This window comes from Pleurodeles waltl, chromosome 12 (assembly GCF_031143425.1).
Source record: "Pleurodeles waltl isolate 20211129_DDA chromosome 12, aPleWal1.hap1.20221129, whole genome shotgun sequence".
Lineage (NCBI taxonomy): Eukaryota > Metazoa > Chordata > Amphibia > Caudata > Salamandridae > Pleurodeles > Pleurodeles waltl.
The window spans coordinates 64,117,307-64,135,946 of NC_090451.1; the positions used below are offsets into that span (position 1 = coordinate 64,117,307).

Below are 18,640 nucleotides of genomic sequence, written 5' to 3' on the forward strand. Positions count from 1 at the left end.
CCGTGCATGCGTTTCGCTTGCGAGACGCTTTAGTAGATAGAAAAGGGCTCAGAGCCCCATCCATGTTAAGTCAGTGTCTTTCATTGGTTCGTGGGCTTGCCTTTCAAAATCTGCTTGCTTTCATTAGTGGAAGGCGCGCTTATGTCATGCCTTTTCCGGTGGTAAACCCTCCTCGAGTGTGCAGCGACCAAGTACTGAAAACATGTAAGGCTCGCTGTTTCCCGTCAGGTTTGTGGACTACTTTTTATCTTTTTTTCGCAGCGCGATCTCGCTTGGCAGAAGTCCAGCGCTTTGCATGACATCGACCCTGTTACATAGTTAATTGCACTTTTGCCGGTTACGTACATAATTGCACTTTTGCCAATAGGTTTCACTACGAATGAACTGTAGCAGCGCGATCGCGCTCTTTATTAGCTTTTTTTTTTTTTTTTTTTTTTCTTCCTACCTCCATGCCATCTTCAACTGTCCGTACGCGTGAACTGTAGCAGTGCTATTGTGCTGTTTTTTTCCATTTAATGTGGCAAGAAAAGTCCGGTTGGGAGTTTACAACTGCTAATAGCTGTAACTCTGAGAAATGCGAGACCCTAATGCATTGCAAATGTTGTTCAGAGAAAATCGCCATGGATTAGCAATCTCTACCCAAGCTTAATTACTTCTCTAATGCTACAAATCAAAAATAAAAATCTCTGGACAACAATTTTTTTATGGAGGTATATCACAGTGCCCAGGACTATCTAGCCCTCCATCGTAATGCTGAATGCCCCTCTTTTAGAGGAATGATGCATGTGTCTGTTCTGGCTTAGTCTTTGCTGAGTGTTTGTGTCATTCGCAGCTGTGCAAAGGGGCCTTAGGGGGCCTCCTGAGAGAGTGAACACCTCATCGTCATGGGTGATGTTGAATACTTTTCTTCACCTCAATATGGTTGATTCTGAAACCTGCATGCTTTCATCGCCTCAGTCTCCACATAGATTTCTTTTTCTCGTCTGTCGATAATTTGGAAATTTTAGGGTTTTGGGCTCTCTTCTTTTGTTACTTTTCTTGAGGAAGTATTAGCGACTTCACGTCACACTCTACTTAAATTCTTTTTAATTAATAGGCCCCCACTTTGAGAATAATCAGACAACTTAGAAGGCTGCCTTCCACTACCAGTTGTCTCAACAGGATTATACTTTTAGGTCTGGCACGTGCCAAGATTTTTTAATTGAACTACAGTTTTATACATATGTAGAATAAACTATCTTTGCAGGAGATTTCATTCAACCCTCTTCATCCATTGGTCTGTTGTTGTCATTGAGTTTTTCTTCTACCCAGTACATCATTCAGATTTGGGCAGTGGTTAACCACTGGCTAACTTCTCAGTGAGTGACCGCATTCTGCCCTTTCACAAGGAGCACATCCACCCACAAAGTAGTTCCCTTCTGTGCCAGTGATTACTATGTTAATGTATGCTTTTTTTTTAAGCCAAAAGATACTTTTGCTTTTAGGCAATTTCCTTTTTTTTTTTTTGCTTTTTGCTTTGCTTGACTAGAGCCAGGCAGCTACCTAACAATAAAGGTTTACAACAACCATGAAAAAATAGAACAAGCAGTGACATAGCCAAAAGGCTGGCAGCCAATGCCCGATCTGTTGGTATTGTCAATGCTTGTTATGAATGCTGTGAGGCAGATCATCTTGTTCTTCAGCCTCACGTGTGCGCCTTCAGATATTTATTTCAATGGAGTCAAAAGAAACTGAAAAGATGCTGGAAAAAAACATTTGGATAACTGATCCATTGTCCATCCTTGATTAGCAACCCTGCTTTCCCCTAGAACACATGCCCTAACGTATTTGTCCTACTCATCAACCGTATCTGTGCAAAGCCACCTAATTTCTGCTCTGTGTGTCTCAAGACATTAAAAAATGTTTATCACCATATTAGTTTGATCTAAACAAATATATGTACTCCAGGCTATTATTTGACTATCTGAAATTAGGCCATAGTGTAATAGTGCAGGAAGCTTTAGACCTACGTTCACAATGCAAACATCTATAGATTCGTGTGTCCGCTGTCCCACTTTCTTCAGGTTGTTGAATATTTCTTAGTCTTAAATCCTTTATTGCCAATTAGAGTCCACTGTCATACCCACAAATATTCTTGTAAACAAATTCATTGAAACCTAGGTAATCACAGTGTGACTGCAATAATTAAACATCATGCACTGATCACCCCATGGGTTGTGAGTATTATCTGGGGCCCTGAAACAGATGTTTAGCAAGTTTTTGATTGGTTCACACATTGGCCAGCAACAGCTTGCGGAATGCCTTTCCTGCGGTTCTTGGCTTTTACCACAAGTCCTTTCACACATCTGCAAACCATTGTAGAATTTGGCCTGCAGCTATGTTAATGTCCTGTATATTGGCACAATCCAGAAAATAATGTTTTGTGCTGTGCCTCTGTGCTCATTTTGCAACCTGAACCATTTATAATTTCAAAATCTATATTCCCAATCGTCTGGTTGGTGGAGAATAGGAAATTGTTTGGTGCAATCAATAAAAGATACGTATAGGTAGAGCATTTATAGTTCATCCTAAATCTACTTTGATAGCACTAGCCCTAAGGAGGGAGGGCATTAGAGACATACAATTAGAGGATAATAATCATAGTAGCTTTGAGGAGTTTCCAGAGATGGGGAGGATTACACGTCTCACTTAAGGCTGTTTCAAATCGTCAGTGGGAGTATTTTTTTTAATTTTTTTATATTTATATAACCACCTACGGTAGGCACATGGAATTTTGAGGTGACAAGTGACTGAGTGGATACATACTAGACATAGGGCTACACTGTTTTTAATGTAGTGCCCTGGAAGATTGGAGCAACGTTTTGCATGCAATTGTGGCATAAGTGTGCTATGATACATTTAGTACTAGGTTAATTCGGAAACCAGTGCTGTTGACCTCATTCTTTTGAATCAAGGTCATCTTTTCAAAGAGCAAGTGGAGGATGCTTTCCCGAATCTTGTGCCTTTTATTTGATGGAGAAAAACACCCACTCATACTGACATGGTAGGTATTCACTTTATTGCATAATTACTGAAAATCGTTACAAACCACATAAAATGAATTAAATAAATATTTCAGAATAAAATGACAGAATTTGATAAAATGGTGTCTACCATAGGAAATAAAGTAGACACCAGAGCATATTGTACACTGCTGCCACAGACCGTCCTGCTTCAATAAGGAGGATGCCAACTATGGTTATTAAACAGCCCGGGTACCAGGCTACGCTGGGGTCAAAGAGGCATGTGCAGATGCCAATCCGCTGGGCACGTGCATTGACTTAAGATACACCAAGACTTAAGTGTCATGTGCAAACCAAGTCGTTTTGTGCAGTCGTTTGCTTTCAGGCCTGCAGTCCGTTATAGTGATTGATCTTTAAATAGACAGTAAATGCAGAGTAGTACTAGCATTGAGGGAGCAGGCCAGCAGCAACAAGAAAATCACTCTTCTATTTTGTGGGATAATACAAAATCCACAAAGACTAAAGCGTTGTGCAAAACCACGCCATGTTGTGCTAATACTTGCTGTTGGGCCAGCACTCTCAGAGACTGGTTGTTTCCTAAATAAAATAAACAATGACCGTAGAATGATACTAACTTTGAGGGTGCAGGCCAGCTGCAGCACGTAGATCAATCTTATACTTTGCAGGATAATATGAAATACAGATTCTAAAGTGCCATGTGCAAAGCCAAGCCATTTTGTTGTAAGATTTGCTACTAGGGCTGCAACCTCAGTAGCTGGTTGTTCGCTGAATATGCAGTCCAGTCAGCATACAGGTAGCCTACACAGCCTCCCATACCCTTTGTGCTTACTGCTTGGGACCCTGTTTGCGGGCAGAGGGTTTCTACAGGCTGTCCCTGTGGACCCTATATATCACGTAGTTGCCTGCCTGCTTCAGATTAGGAATTTGCCAAAACGGGCTAGTTCTGTCAGAGCCTCAGCAGAATACAGATATGTCAGCACTTTTTTTTTTTTTAACATGTTCTCAATCTGTGCTGAAGAAATAGGGGTTTAGAAGCATGCACGTGTAATAGGCCAGTGCAACAATATACAATGTGGGACACTGATTCCGTGCGATATTGACACCGCCGGCGTGGTTGCCACATGCTGGTCAAGGACTTCCAATGGCATCTATATTCCCATACTGGAAGATGTAGAAGCTGCATCAGCAATATACTCCTGAGCGCACAGTATCCAATGGCTACTTTTAGATATGGTTGACAGCGTGCAGCCTCTTGTGAGTCACGCAATAACTGATTTCCTTGAGACCCTTATCCCTTGTTCTTTTAAGGACCTCTTCAGTAGGGCCATCGTTAAGAGGGGGTCTTCTAAATAGGCTGGAACCAGATTTAAGCTGGCCTGTGTGCAACTCAAATAACTGGCCCAATTGCTGGGGTTGTCTGTAAAGATTACTTTCAGGGCCCCACGCTGAGACTCCGGTTCAGCCCTGGTCGCTTGATGATGGAATTTGATTATATCCTTTTTACATTCTATGTCCATCTTCAACAAGTCAAACCCCAAGCGAAGCACAATGAAAATCTGGGGATCTGGAATATTTTCTATTAGCCTGTTGAGTGATCAAGTGGTGCATTGAGCCGGCCGGGGCATGCACAATGGCCATAGGTAATTTTGCCTTGATAACTCTCCGGATCATCTCCACAGTGGGAGATTTTAGCCTGTGTGTAATTTGGAGAGGGCATAGGTGGTTCTCCCCACTTTCTCTACCAAAGCAGAGGCCTGATGCGAGGAACTGCCAGTGTCTGACACCTAAACCCCAAGGTAGTTGTATTTACTTGCTGACTTCTCATTAGAGGTCCTAGGTTCCAATCCAGTTGATGTTTTTTGTATAGAACAAAAGATCAGACCCTTAGTTTTAGCAGCCTTCGCCTTGAACCCATTCTTAGCGCGTACAGGTGGAGTGTTTCTAAGACCATTTTCATCCCAATCTGTGTTTGAGCACACAGAACCTGATCATCAGCATACTGTAAAATGGGAAGGCTTTTCTCGCCCAGTTTGGGAGGGAATGTATTTCCCCTTGAGCAGTTCCGTGCCCAGGTCAGCTGTATATTGGTTAAACAAGGAACAGTGATAACACAGTGTTCAACACCTCTGTTGGTGTAGATTTGCCCTGTGGCATGCATTTGTGATATCTTAACCTGTACCCAAGTGTCTGTCCATAAGGCTGTTATCACTGCCAACAGCTTTTTGGGTATGCCCCAATTTGCCAGTGTTTTCCAGAGTGTGTTGCAGGTACCTCCATCGAAAGCCGCACTATAGTCTATGAAGCAAACATAGGGGCGGCAAAGATATTTTCAGTACCTTAGCACCCAACTAAAGTGCATTCACATTGTCGACAGTAGAGGAGTTAGGTCTGAACCCGGTCTGATACATTTATATAACGTTGTTTTCCATTATCCCTGATTCCAGCTCTTGTAAGAGCACTTTAGCGAAAGCCTTGCCGACGACCTCCAGGGAATGTCTATTAACCTGTAATTTTCAGGATGAGAGAAACCCCCTTTTTGTGGATTGGCTGCACGTTAAAGCCCTTCCATGCCTCTGGGACCATGGATGAATAGAGGTATTTATTGAACAAAGCCGTCATGTGAGAGGCCCAAACGTCCAGCTCTACCTTAAAGGTACTCCCAGGAAGACCATTTGGTCCAGGGGCCCCATTATTCCAAATGCTTTGTGTGTCCTCTTCAGTGACACTCAGCGAGCTATTGTCCGGGCCATTTAATGCATGAAGCAACGTAGACTTGTGCAGGCTGCTGCATTGTATGGAGCCACATGATAGTTTTTCCATGTGGCCCTCCCATTCAGTGACCAATACAACACACTCCATGGCAGTAGTCGACTTAATCAGGATGTTGACATAACCCCAAAGTTCTCTGGAGTTACATGGCCGCAAGAGAGCATACATACATTTCCACAGTGCCTCTATTTTCTTAAGTTTCAGTTTCCAGATTACTTTCCTATGCTGTTTCCTGGCTCACTTCGTTTTGCCTTCTGTGAAGGTGGTCTTCTTTTTTCAGTGTTGCTGTTGTGCCTGACGGCAGGGATTTTTTCTCAGTTGGTACTCGCTGGACACGGGTAATGAGTGGGTGCTTCTCTCTTAGCTCTTATTTGTTGATACCACAGCCCAATGCTGGTTAGAGCTTTGTTGAGCGTAGTTGTCATAGTGTTCCACTGATCCACCGTACAACTTCTTCTGTTTACCAGTCGGAAAGGCAAAAGTGAGTTTCCACTGCGAGTACTTGTTCAGGCAGGCCGGACCCAATTTGATTATTTTTGTTAGCGGGTCTAGGTTATGAAGTGTGGGATTACCACTTGCTATATATGTCTGGTGCGTCGTCACGCTGAGGTTGATTACTATTGACTCGAGGTTGTGATCGCTTTCAGTTCTATGTAAAACCTGGTGGCTCGGGCATCTCTTCAGTAAGGACGAGTTTACAAATATGTAATTCCATGTGGAGATATTTTTACAGGTGGGTATAGGTGTGCCAAATTTGAGTTCTTTTTGATTGGTTGTTCTCAGGCCAAACTCGTTGAGGCAAGTTTCTAGGGAAACGCTTGTGAGGTCCATGGGGAATACCTCAGTTTGGCCCATTTCGCGAACATTAAAGTCTCCCCCAAACACACACTTGTGGTGCTCACAAAGGAAAGCCTTTAACAGAGCGGTGGTGTGCTTAACACTGGCATTTTTAAAGCTCCCGTTGAGGATTGATGTACATGTTTATAATTGTAATCGGGGTGGACTTCCTGTCGAGTACCAGACTGTGTATGCTCACAGTATGCACCTCCCAAGATGATCTGCTCTCTACCTCTACCCTCACTTGCAGGTCTAATTCACATATGTTGCGAGGCCACCTACTGGTCTGCCAAACACATTTTCCTTTTGAGCCTGGGTTTGTGTTAAGAACCCTGGAATGGGCAGTGGCTCCACTGACCAGGTTTCCTGAAAGCACAGAATGTCAGCAGAATTTAAATACTCCAGGGTTGCAGTATTCACAGTAAGGGAGGACAAGCCCACCACATTCCACCTTACTATCTTAATGGTGGGTATTGTGGATCTTACCTTTGTCCAATTATGGCTAACAATTCGGTGCCCTGTGGTACGCAGGGCTTCGGGGAGCCAAGCCCAATTTGAGAACCTTGATCTCAATCAATGTGTTCTGTAAGGCAGTGGTTCCCAACCTGTGGTCCAGGGACCCCTGGGGGTCTGCGAAGCCTTCTCAGGGGGTCCGCGAGAGCCTAGAAAATTAAAAGATATTAACAAATATTGACAAATTAGGTTGCCAGCTTCCAGTAATGACTCAGGCGGGGGTCCCCGGATTCCCATTATGATTCATTGGGGTCCCTTTGTTCCATTAATGTTAAAGTGGGGGTCCACAGAAATCAAAAGGTTGGGAACCACTGCTGTAACGACTTCTGAACTTTGTGGACCACCCATATCTCTTGCCAGTTGTAATGTAATTCTTTCGTCCATTGTCAAGGGGGTTTATTCAAGGTTTTCCTCTCGAGATGCTGTTTACTTCTCTGTCTGGCTGCCGTGGGTGTCCCTGTGGCAGAACATGCAGATATCTTTCTTTTGCAGGCAGGCTGTTTAATATGCCCCATTCTTTGAATTGCTGTTCTCAAGAATTCCTTCAACAATGCTCTGGTCAGACCACTTTGTTAACGTGGATTCTCTCTGGCTGATCCAAGAGTAAAAATTGAAATTCACTGATAAAAGGTGCCCTGAAGTAAGATTATAGAGTGATGGCATATAGTGCAAGAGGCGCAGGATATTCGACCTGCTAAGGGTGTACCAGGGCCCCTGAGTGGTGTATTGCGGGGTAAATATTAAAGCAGGCATTTCACTTGCCCTCGTGATATCTCTACTGTCTAGCAGCCTTTTGAGTGAGTGATTGGTCTTGCATCTAGCTCATACGGTGGACCAGTTGTGTTCACACTCAGGGACTCCATGTTTTCCATACCAGCTGGAGGGCATTTAGATAAGAGGCTTGTACTTACGTAGTGCTCATGCCCTGGACCCGGGCATTGCACATTCTCTGAAGTTAAGTGCCCCCTGGAAGGAGTTGCCGGCTGCAGGACTCTTTGTTCTGCCGGGGCCGCCTCCTTTTGCCATGTGGATGGTTGAACAGTCATGAAGTTGTTGCTTTTATCCCTATGTGGTAACATCTGTAGCACGTCGCAGCTCCGTGTTGTCTGAGCTGCGCTAGTTCTCTGGAAAATTGATTGGTGTGTCCCAGGGCTTTGTGCATCAGAAACTGACATCTCCTCCACACCTGCCATCTGTGGCCCTGATGAATTTCTGGCTTCCAAAAGGCGTTCAGTTTCTATTGTACTCCCTTTAGGCTTGGAGCACACAGCCTGTGCGTAAGTTGTTTGAACATTTTGTGCTTTGCTCAGTGTTAAGTGGGTGTCGTGGCTGGCTTCCTCCACGCCGTCTCCAGCTAACTGTGGTTTAGAAGGTTTGGTGCTTTCTGAAGGAGCCTGCCCTTCTGCAGCTTCAGCCACATGATCAAAGTGTGAAGGGTGACTGGGCACGTTGTGTGGCAGGGATTTTGGTTGGAATATTGGGTATGTTTCTAGTTGTTAGGAATTGTCCCCTGCACCAAGGTTCCTCTGCCTTTCTGTTCTCAACTGCGGGACTTGCTGCATGGAAGCTTTCTTTTTGTCCATTATGGCTCATTCTGTTTTTAGTGTCTTTGAGTGATTTCTTTAGTTTTTCCTCTGGCATCGCGATAACTGTTTTTGGTGACTGCTTTGGACATCCTGACTGCCAGCCATGAAGTTAGGGCCTTCGGATACCTGCCCCATTATTCAAAATGGTACAGCGGTCATCATCTCTGGTGGTTCTTCAATTTGAGGTGGAATAATAATTTCCATTTCCTCTTCGGGGGGGCTCTTTTGTTGTTGTAATTCTCCCGTTTTCAGTTGGCATTGTGGCCATTATTGCCCCTGACTTTCTTTCAACCGCTGTACTGCCACTTTTCATGCTCCTTTCATGGGTGGTTTTATAATAGCTCATCAATGTGGATAGCACGACTGGCAAAGTAGTTAGTCTATTATTGCATTGTTTGAGCTATTGACTGCAGTGCTCCCTTCGTTCCATTTAATAATCCTGTTATCAAGCTTCATACTTAGCGAGTCAATTTTCCTGTCAACCGTAAGCACACTTTGAGTGAGCATGTGTGTTAATTCTACTTGAACCTCAAGGTTGTGCGATTGCCCGGTGAGGGCTTTGACTGCTGCTAACAGAGAGGTGTTTATGATGAAGTCGGGACTTCCCCACTTGCTGCAGCCATGCTTGGTGAATGATCTGTGTGTACTGGGCTAGGTTCTGCCCCCGTTACAACTTCACTGTGATAGACTTTGTTTCTGTGGGGGCACGGTGGTTAAGTGCCGAAGCACAATCCTTGGTTTTTTTAAGGGAGTAGAGCATGTCTGACTAGACCCCACAAGTCTTTGTTCAAAAGGTGCACCTAATTGAAAGGGGAGGGACTAATGTATCATTGCTTCTACTAGTATTTTCTGTTTCTTTAGTGCGGAGGCCTGGGTGTCTGCTGACAAGCCACTCTTAGGGCCAGATGTAGCAAAGGTTTTTGCCCATTCTGTGTCTATGGGAAAAAGTGTTCGTACCTATGGGCCAAAGTCTTTTGAGCAGAGGTCTTCAAACTTTTTTTGACACTGAGCCTCCTCCCCTCCCCCCTCCCCCCCCCCCCCCCCCCCCCCCCCCCCCCCCCCCAAGGGCTAAGGACACCCTCCTGACAAAAAGTTCTAGAACATGGTACTCCTCATCATCGACAACCATAAATGCCCCCAATTCCTACAGCAAATCATTCTTACAGTAGAGAAATAATATTAGCCAGTGTGTAGCCAACAAATGTTTTGTAGGTGACTCCTAGTTATGATAGTTTGCAGCTGTTGTTGGCTTCAGTCATTTATGCAGGGCCTTAAGAGTCTGAGCACAGAGAATCTGCTGCCTGGGAGTGAGAGCTGACCTAGGAGCAGGGGTGCAGCCCTATGCTGAGGCAGGCACTGTCTGGGCAGGAGAGCAGCTAGCACAGTACTATAGGGCAGTGCATGTCTGCACAACTTAAAGGTGAGGTGCCCCTCACATTAACAAAACACATATACAGGGTTCAATTTAGCCCAACATTAAGTCAATGGTTGCACACTGTCAATAAGGCATGCGCCAACCTTAAGGCACAGGCAGCAGTGCGAAAAAGAAACATAACTGCCACTTGCTACCCGGGCTAAGTGAGACTCAGCTGTGGTCAGACTGCTGCAGCTGAGCCAGGCCAGCACGACCAGTGCCTGCTATACAGTTGTGAGTACTCAATGAGGCATCAGTGCTGTGTGCAGTGCTCCAATGCTTGTCAACCTCCCACCATCCGCACAAAAGAAAATTAAATAGAAAAAAGTTGTTACTCTGTGGGAAATGCCTGATAGTATGTTATGAAACCTCTATTACTTAATCCACTGCAGTGGTCTGTATTTAACCAGAGAGCCACGGAATTAAATCATGGGTGATGCAGTTGAAAATAGTGACTTCTGTATTTTCAGTGCTATGAGGACCCAACCTGTGACAGAAAGCACTGTGAATATGCAAGTCATTATTTTAAACTTCCATTACACACAGTATGAAATGTATTGCTACATAACTCATTAAAAGGTTTACGATAAAATGGTGTTTCCAAAATATAGATTTTAGCAATACCCAAACTGTGTAATGCATTTTTTAAATGTTTTTTTTTTTTTTTTTGTACACACCTGCCCCTTCAACACCTACTCATGGTAGTAAGCGCTATGCAAGTACAATTAAAAGCACTCGCATCGCAGCTCAGTTGTTAAATACGCTACCACTCAAAAAGAATAAATCTTTCTCATCACAAAGATTTGATCAATTTAAGCCAGTACTGGCTCTCAAGCATCCTTTACATTTACAGATTACCTTTTACATTTGCAGAATAACTCTTAGCGCACATTTGTATTTCTTTCGGGCAGCAGGCACCCTGCCAGGAAGTTATCTGTCTGCCCGGCTTTGGTTTCACAGCGCAGGACACTCCCTGGATGACACTTCAGCTGAAGCGTTTACAATATCGGAATTAACTGTCCGCTGACTTGTTTTACAAAAAGTAGGAGAACGTTTTTTCATAAATCCTTTTTGTGCTGACGGTAAAGCTGGGGAATGCGTGACCCCCTTCCCATGATTCCATGTCCCCTCCCCCCGGGCCACGCCCCACAGATTGAAGACCTCTGTTTTAGAGGGACTTGAGGTCCTATTTGAACTGGGCCTCTCTGTGGTGGTGCCCACGGGCAATATGTCTGGGCCAGCACTAGTTTCCTCAGCGTTCGTTGTTGAAGAGATGTCTATCACCTCTAAATCTTCATTCTCCCCCACAGGCCAGTTTGCTGACTGAGGCCTTGTGGTGTCATTGCTTTCACTTTTTTCTAGCGCAGTCTCCGCGAGCTGTACCATGTCTGCAACAGTTGCTGCTGGCATGGGGGCACTTGTGGTGTTGGGATAAAATAGCAGAATTAAATGCAGCAAGCATGCATAAGGTCAGAATCTCGACCGGCGGGGGAGAGGATGATGGGGAACAAACCTATCAAATGGGATTGGTGAGACCTCATTCTAAGACTTCTGATTGAGATAGGTACTTGGCTGCATTGGCAGCAAGTAACTATTCTACCTAACCTCCTCTCACATCCAAAGTGAGCAAACGTGCTAAAACACTCGAAGCATTGGCTAGGCAAGTCCCTATAAGGGATGTTCGGGACAGATCTTGCTATTCGATGAGAACTCTGTTGGTGTCAGTCCCTTTCCCCTGGCCTCAACTCACAGAACAGTGCCACAGGGCAAGGAACAAAATACAAATGCCCAACTGTGGCAGCGCTCTCTATTTATTGCCCGAGACCCTGGTAACTGAGCGAAGAGCTTAAATTCTGCTATACCTCTATCCATAACTTGGAGAGTGAACTGAAGCCCTAGTTTTGATTATCCAGCAGGGAGTGGCAAACAAAGCAGGGCCTGCCATTGGGGAGATCAGAAATACCACGATTTTGCAAATGTCGCAGCAAAGTGCTGCCATTACCAGCACTCACTTTGCCTTTAGGCAGAATCAAAGTGGGAATTTAAGGGAAGGGTCCACTGCTGAAGAAAGTCTATCTGGCTGACAGGCAGGCCCCATGGTGAAACTTTGAATGAAGAACTTCATTTTGGGGAATCTTGATCAACTGCTGAATAAGGACTAAGGGACGCAAAATCTCTGATGAGAATGTGTATTAAATTAAAAATTAATTAAGTGACCTACCCAATCTTATTGGTAATAGCACTGGCAAACTCAAAGGGAAAATTATGTTCACTGACATTTGTTTCCTTCCACTGGCAAGTGTGGTTTATTTTTAAGGAATCTCTGTCCGACAGCAATTTGAGACCTCCGAACACACATTCACTGAAGGAGGATAGTGCAGCACTTGTGTATATAATATGGAAATACCGAGGTCTAAAAGGCAACACGTGAACTTGATTCTTAGATCAGAAAGGATGACTGCAAATCTGCAGTCCTTGAGAACAATGTAAAATGGATTCAGAGGAGCAATGGTAAAAGCAAGGGGAAAAGTACTGTCTGGTCCGAACACCTCTTCCAGAGGACTGAAGGGTGGGGAAGTGAGAACTCGTGCAAATATTTACACTTCAGTCGGACTCCTACATTTCCAATTTTACCTTCGCGCTGTACGAAAAAGTTAGACCAAAGGACCTGGATAGGGAGATTTCGTGAAGTCTCATTGCCAGCTTCCGAGCTAATGGCAGAATTTTGAATTCAGCAGTAATGGAAAGGCTTCCAGTTTTGGGGGAAATGGTAAAACCAGTGATGCTCACCACCCGCTTTAACATTTACTCAGCAAATTACAGGAGTTTTCTATTCTAACTGAACTCAAGAGAGCCCTTCGTTTGTTTTCAGTGGTCACGCACAGGCCTCAGCCTGCAGAACACGGAGACCATCTGATCATCAAGAGATCTCTGCATTGAAGGCGGCTGGTTTACTCTGAGTATTTACTCCTAGGGTCAGTACCTCTGAAGGTGTGGAACTAAAACCTGAGGATCGCGCTCTACGTTCACCCAGATCCAAACACTGGATGTGCATCTGAGTATGTGACTACCTCAAACGAAGCAAATTGCATGTGCTGACACGCTCAGCTTGCCTTGTACGCTGAAGAAATGGTAGCAGGCCTACCAAGTTCCATCTAACAAATGCACCAAGTGTCTTACCCTACACTGTTCTGTCTGCTTCACCTTACACCAAGTGAAAATAAATCTGTTTTGAACCCTAAAGTCTCACACATGCGTTACACAATAGGAAAAAAATACATTTTTAGCACAGTATTTATCACAGAAAAAGAGAGCATGTTAGAAAAATGTTAAAGTAGTTAAAATGAACATTTCAAAAGTACACGTGTAAAATCAAACAGAAAAACATGTTGGTTAGGATCACGTGCATCGGGGTTCTGACATGAGGTTTCAGCGGGCTCGGTGTCCTTTTGTCCACTGAAGACCTCCAGCTTAGACAGAACGACTTTTGTGTCCAGTTCTCCCTGGCTGCAGTAAGTCTGATCAGAAGGAACCTATTGCACAGTAGACGTACATACCTCTGATCTAAAGTCCGGATACTAGGGAGCGAGTTAAAAAAAAAACAGCAAAGAAGGGCTACAGACTACCTGTTAGGAGAGGAATTGTGTTATTTCTTTGCTCTACTCGAGCACCGTCTATGTGCTTCTTCAATAGTCAATTTCCCAAAGACCCCTGTCAGACATTCTGAGCCACCTCACTAATGTTCTTTGCTGTTGTGGGCACGTGGAAATATCATTTACTTACTTACAATGGGTGATATCTTCTACTTGTCTAAAATAAAAATACCAATCCAAGCTCTACTACATCTGTATCGAGTTGGATGTACAGCATTTTAAATGGAGTTTTTTGGTTGGTGTAGCTGGCAAGTTTTAGGGACAGAAAGGACACGAGAATTTGCTAAAAGCGATGCAGTTCAGGAGGTCACCCTGCGGGTGTAAGATAGCTTTGGCAAGATCTCAAGGGCTTTTGATAAATGCATTCCAGGAGCAGTACATAGGTACTATTACAATAAATTCATGGGTCTTGATGTCTTATCTGAGAGGTTTTTTTTAGGACTACTGATTCTATGATGTTGCATGTTTTGGGACAGATGTGCAGCAAACCAGAACTTGGTAAAACCCAAAGAAAAGGACGAGACAAACCGAGATCTCCACAGTTAAATTATTTTATTAGCAAAACTTAGAATACCTACACATTATACAAAGGGAAAAGGGAGTGGTGCCCTGAATGTTAGGTGAAATCCACCTCACTGGAGATTTCTATTGTTCATGGTGAGCATGACACACATTTCATCTGTAGCTGCAAGTGGTTTGCTTTGTTCTTGTTTCCTGCGGAAACTCCTCTCCGAATTACGTACAACTTTTTTCTCTGGTGAAGAAGTGGGTTGGTAGAGGCAGGGATGCAGTGGTAACTCCTGTGACCATTTACAAAGCAGAACAGAAAATCCTATTCTCAGTTTATTTTCCTACATAAATCTCCTATCCATCGGTTCAAATGAAAAACAGGCTAGGATCACTTTTATTTTTATCTTGAAGTCTTTGAGGTCAGATACAATCATTAAAAATGAGAGGTTTTACAACCTTGGAATGAGGAAGAACATCTGATGTCCAAGAAAGTTATCAAATAATTGATTTTGCTGCCCTTAAATTATATGGCGTTGCTTTTTTTTGTCTGTCCCCAAGCAAATGCTGCAACTACTACTGCAGTGCAGTCTGGGTATGAGGTTGTGAGACTGAGTGCAAGTTCGTTTCTGTGCTGCTTTTCTTGCTCTGGCTCAGTTGAGATGTTTGAGGAGACTGTAGACCTGCTCCAGGACGACGCTGAATCCTTGGTCTTTGGGAGTTCTGCTGGCCAAAGAGACCTAAAACAGAAGGAGAAAGAACATAAAAAGCCCCCGCTCAGGCGGAACACACATGTTGATGTCTTAACATAGGTGGTCGCACTTCAGAAAGCTTACACTGGTGCTAAAAGAGCCAGTCACACCAATTTTGCTTCTTGGGTAAAAGGAGAAATGTATTAGCACCAAGGCAAACGTGGCACATACAGATTTCTCCTTATGTTTTGTTTCCCTTGAAGTTGAATGATGGGACCAGCTGTGAGGCACAATGGGTTTCATCATATTATTAAAATAAGTAGCAAAAGTGCCAGGCCAGTTTGCATTATATATTTGTTAGGGGTTGCTCAAGAACAAGTGTTTCATCACCGACACCTGTACAATACTTGAATTGTCTATAAGCCCAAAGAGTGTGCTGTGTGTTAAGCAAGGGCAGCACAGTCTATCTTCTGATTTGTACATGGTGTGTGGTGATTGTTAGCTTTGACTGCTGCATTCCAGCAGGAGACGGAACCTTGTAATGTACATTGATCGCCAGACTGCCTCTTATGGTAGAATTTCTTAAAATGCTCCAATATATGATGTTTATTTTAAGATCTACAGCTCTTTCTTGGACAGAAAACGTTTTTGTTTTATAACTCATAGTGATTTATTATGATAAAGGGACAGGTGTCCTGAGCGAGTAAGAGAATAGGAGTTAAACAATTTGGATGAAATACAAAGTGTTAAGAAGTAGCCAGAATTTGGATTATAAATTACACACAAAATAGAGTATAGAATTATTTCAAGTAAAATGGAGGTCAAGCCCATGTTGGATACTAGCTGTTTTGATACAGCAGACTGGCAGCTATGCGGTGATTTTTCAATGTTGCAGAACACAGTTTAAGGTGACCAATGTTCTTATATTTGTTTGCTCCACTCTGTATTACTCGAGCAGTGATAAAGCATGAACTGGTTTTGTGGTGGCGCGCTTACCAGTGCAAAGAGTCATCTTTCAAGCAGGAGTTTCATCTAAGAGGCTGAACGTGGAGCGAGCACCCAGGGACAAATTGAACCTGCTCTTCCTTGAATCTGCGCATCTCCCACTCCGGCGAACAGTGAAAACAATACAAAGTTCGGAGCTTGTCCCCCCTCTGTCCCGAAGTTGAATTCTCCATGTCTAATGAGTAGAGCATATGGGTGATACCTGCCGCCTCCCAGTCTTGGAGATGAACTCTCTGTATCTCAGTGATACAGTGGCAGAAATGAAACTCTCTACATCCATGGTATCTATTGAACAAGGTCAAGAAAAGCCACTGGTGGACAGACTACTCCCCCCCATCCCAATCAGTACAAGAGGTGAAATGTGCTGTGCAAAGCCACAATGCAAGGGGCAGACAGACCGACACCACCAGAGGGCTATCTACTGTTTAATGATACAAATATAAAAATGTGAAACTCCCAATTCACTGGGAGAGAGGATTTCTACTCAACAGTTCATTGATACAATTAACATATATTCCTGTTCACTATTAAGGGGAATATCTATCCACAAATTCTGACATATGATCAACATTGAGAACTGACAATTATTAAAGGGCATCTATACTAAAAAATTAGGAAGGTATAATTAAGGTTGAGATGTCACTGTTGGCAAACAAAGGGGCTCTCCAAATAACAAGTTCAGGATTACTCTCATTCAGATATTCCAGTTCACTATTACAGGAGGGCTCTGCTCCAAACGTCCAAAGAAGGGTTCAACATAACAAGTGATGTCAAGACAAGAAATACAAAGATACAAGAAACACAGACATGTTACTGTTCGCTATCACATGGGAGCGCCAAAGGGCAAGCCCAAATATACAAGGACCGTTGAAATATTGTGGCTTGCTATTACAGAGACTCTTTACTCAACAAGACCAAATGCCTGCTCACTTTTAGAGGGGATCGCCTACAAAACAAGGCCAGTGACACCTTAGGGAAAGTAGCCACCTATGAGAAGCCTGTACTATAAGAGTCCATAGATCGTGTCGCCAAACCCTAAATACAAATGTAGTGAAAATCTCTCCTGAACAAGGCCAGGGATGGAAGAGACTTAAAGACCCAACATCATTATTGCAGGACGCAATCTGCACATAGAGAGGCTCCAAAACAGACAATCAAGAAGAAGACAAATGCCGTAGCACAAGAACTGAGGAGGGGCGTGGAACAAAAATGATAGCCAGGGATGTGAGGTGCATCACTACAACTAGGGGCAGATGAATTATTTCTAGAGAGGTTGTGGCACTGGCATGACTGGAGTGCCCTTAACAAGATATAAACACTAAGAAAAACGTTGGTGTATTAAAGAAGTTGTGACCCCAAAGCATGTATGTCTGCGCAGCTATCCAGTTACTCTGCCCCTGGGGCATACCACAATCATGCCTGGGTAACAATAGCCAGGGGGCCTCTGTCTACCCTGCCATACTATCAAGGTGATGGCTCAGAGAGGAAGGCGACACTGTAGCAGGTGAGCACTTTCATGCCATTTGCCAGGTATATAGTATTAAATGTGAGGAGGAGGTGGCGGCAGTTTACTAATATCAAAACCCACGAAAAAGAAGACAGGAAGATCGACTGAGGAGCCAAGTGTGTGCGCTGCACTTGTGAACAGTAGGCAAGGCATCGTGTTAGCAGAAAGATGCCAAGGGGGAAGCCGGAGAGGCCTGGGAGTACCTTTAATTTATCCAAGAAGGTCTGCTCTTCGTTCCAAAGTTCTTGAAACTTCACCATGTCGGTGGCTCCTTTGTAAAAATCAACCAACAGCATCTGCAGCAACAAAAGAACAGGATTCACATACAGCCATTCCATTCTGCCATGAGACGTTCCCCGTGACAGATCCAGGGAAAGACACCATTTAAGTGCTTTAATACCAACGAGGCTTGCAATTCCCTAAAGCATGCCCACGTTCAACTAGCAGAAAAAACAATTTATAACAATTCTTTAATTAATGACGACTGCTGTAGCGCCAAAGATGTTGTCTCGTAGATACTCTCCCCCCCACCAAGAACTGTACTGGAATTTGCCTCCGACCACACAAGAGCACTACCAGGCCATACCAACAGAAAACATGCTGACACAAACATTCACGTAAGCTGTCGCAAGCAGATCAATGGCACTTTAAAGCGAGGTATGTACTATTTTACGTGGTATTGGCATAAGCCTTGCCTCACCATCTCATGAAGGACATCATTGGTCAAGAAGGTGTCTTGAACATAGGTCGCTTCCACCTCCATGGGGATTCCATAATCATTGGGCCGTTGCTGAAGGAATGTAAGAACAAGCGCGTCAGGATGTCTCACGCCCCAGAGATGAGGAAGCGCCACTCAACACACGGTCCCAGCTGTGGCTTCCCACACCCGCTCTACAAATCAAAAGACTCAACGCACAGTCCGCTCCCCCCGCTGTCAGATTATAGAATAACGCTGGCACCAGATGCTGCAAAATAATTCTGGCCGATTTTGTTATGCTAGCTGGCATAAAGCTTTGCTTAAGATCCCCGTCTCAAGGTCATACTAACTTTTCCAAACTGCAACTCGCGTTAAAGCAATAGCCAGTGTTCTTTCTCCACGTCTTCTCACTCATCGCCAACAGAGATCCAGTGCAC

The 18,640-nt window shown here is 44.0% G+C and overlaps 1 protein-coding gene across 2 annotated transcripts in view; it reads right to left on the reverse strand.

The window, feature by feature from the left end:
- Nucleotides 1-14,332: 14,332 nt before the first annotated feature.
- The window catches only part of MPND (MPN domain containing), a 48,166-nt gene continuing 43,858 nt past the window's right edge, over nucleotides 14,333-18,640 (reverse strand). For both annotated transcript variants that reach the window (XM_069217061.1, XM_069217062.1), the window contains exons 11-13: nucleotides 18,207-18,296; nucleotides 17,710-17,802; nucleotides 14,333-15,042 (exon numbers count right to left, since the gene is read on the reverse strand). In XM_069217061.1, the coding sequence (XP_069073162.1) occupies nucleotides 14,956-15,042; nucleotides 17,710-17,802; nucleotides 18,207-18,296 (270 nt within the window). In that variant the 3' untranslated portion in view covers nucleotides 14,333-14,955. The remainder of the gene's footprint in view (nucleotides 15,043-17,709; nucleotides 17,803-18,206; nucleotides 18,297-18,640) is intronic.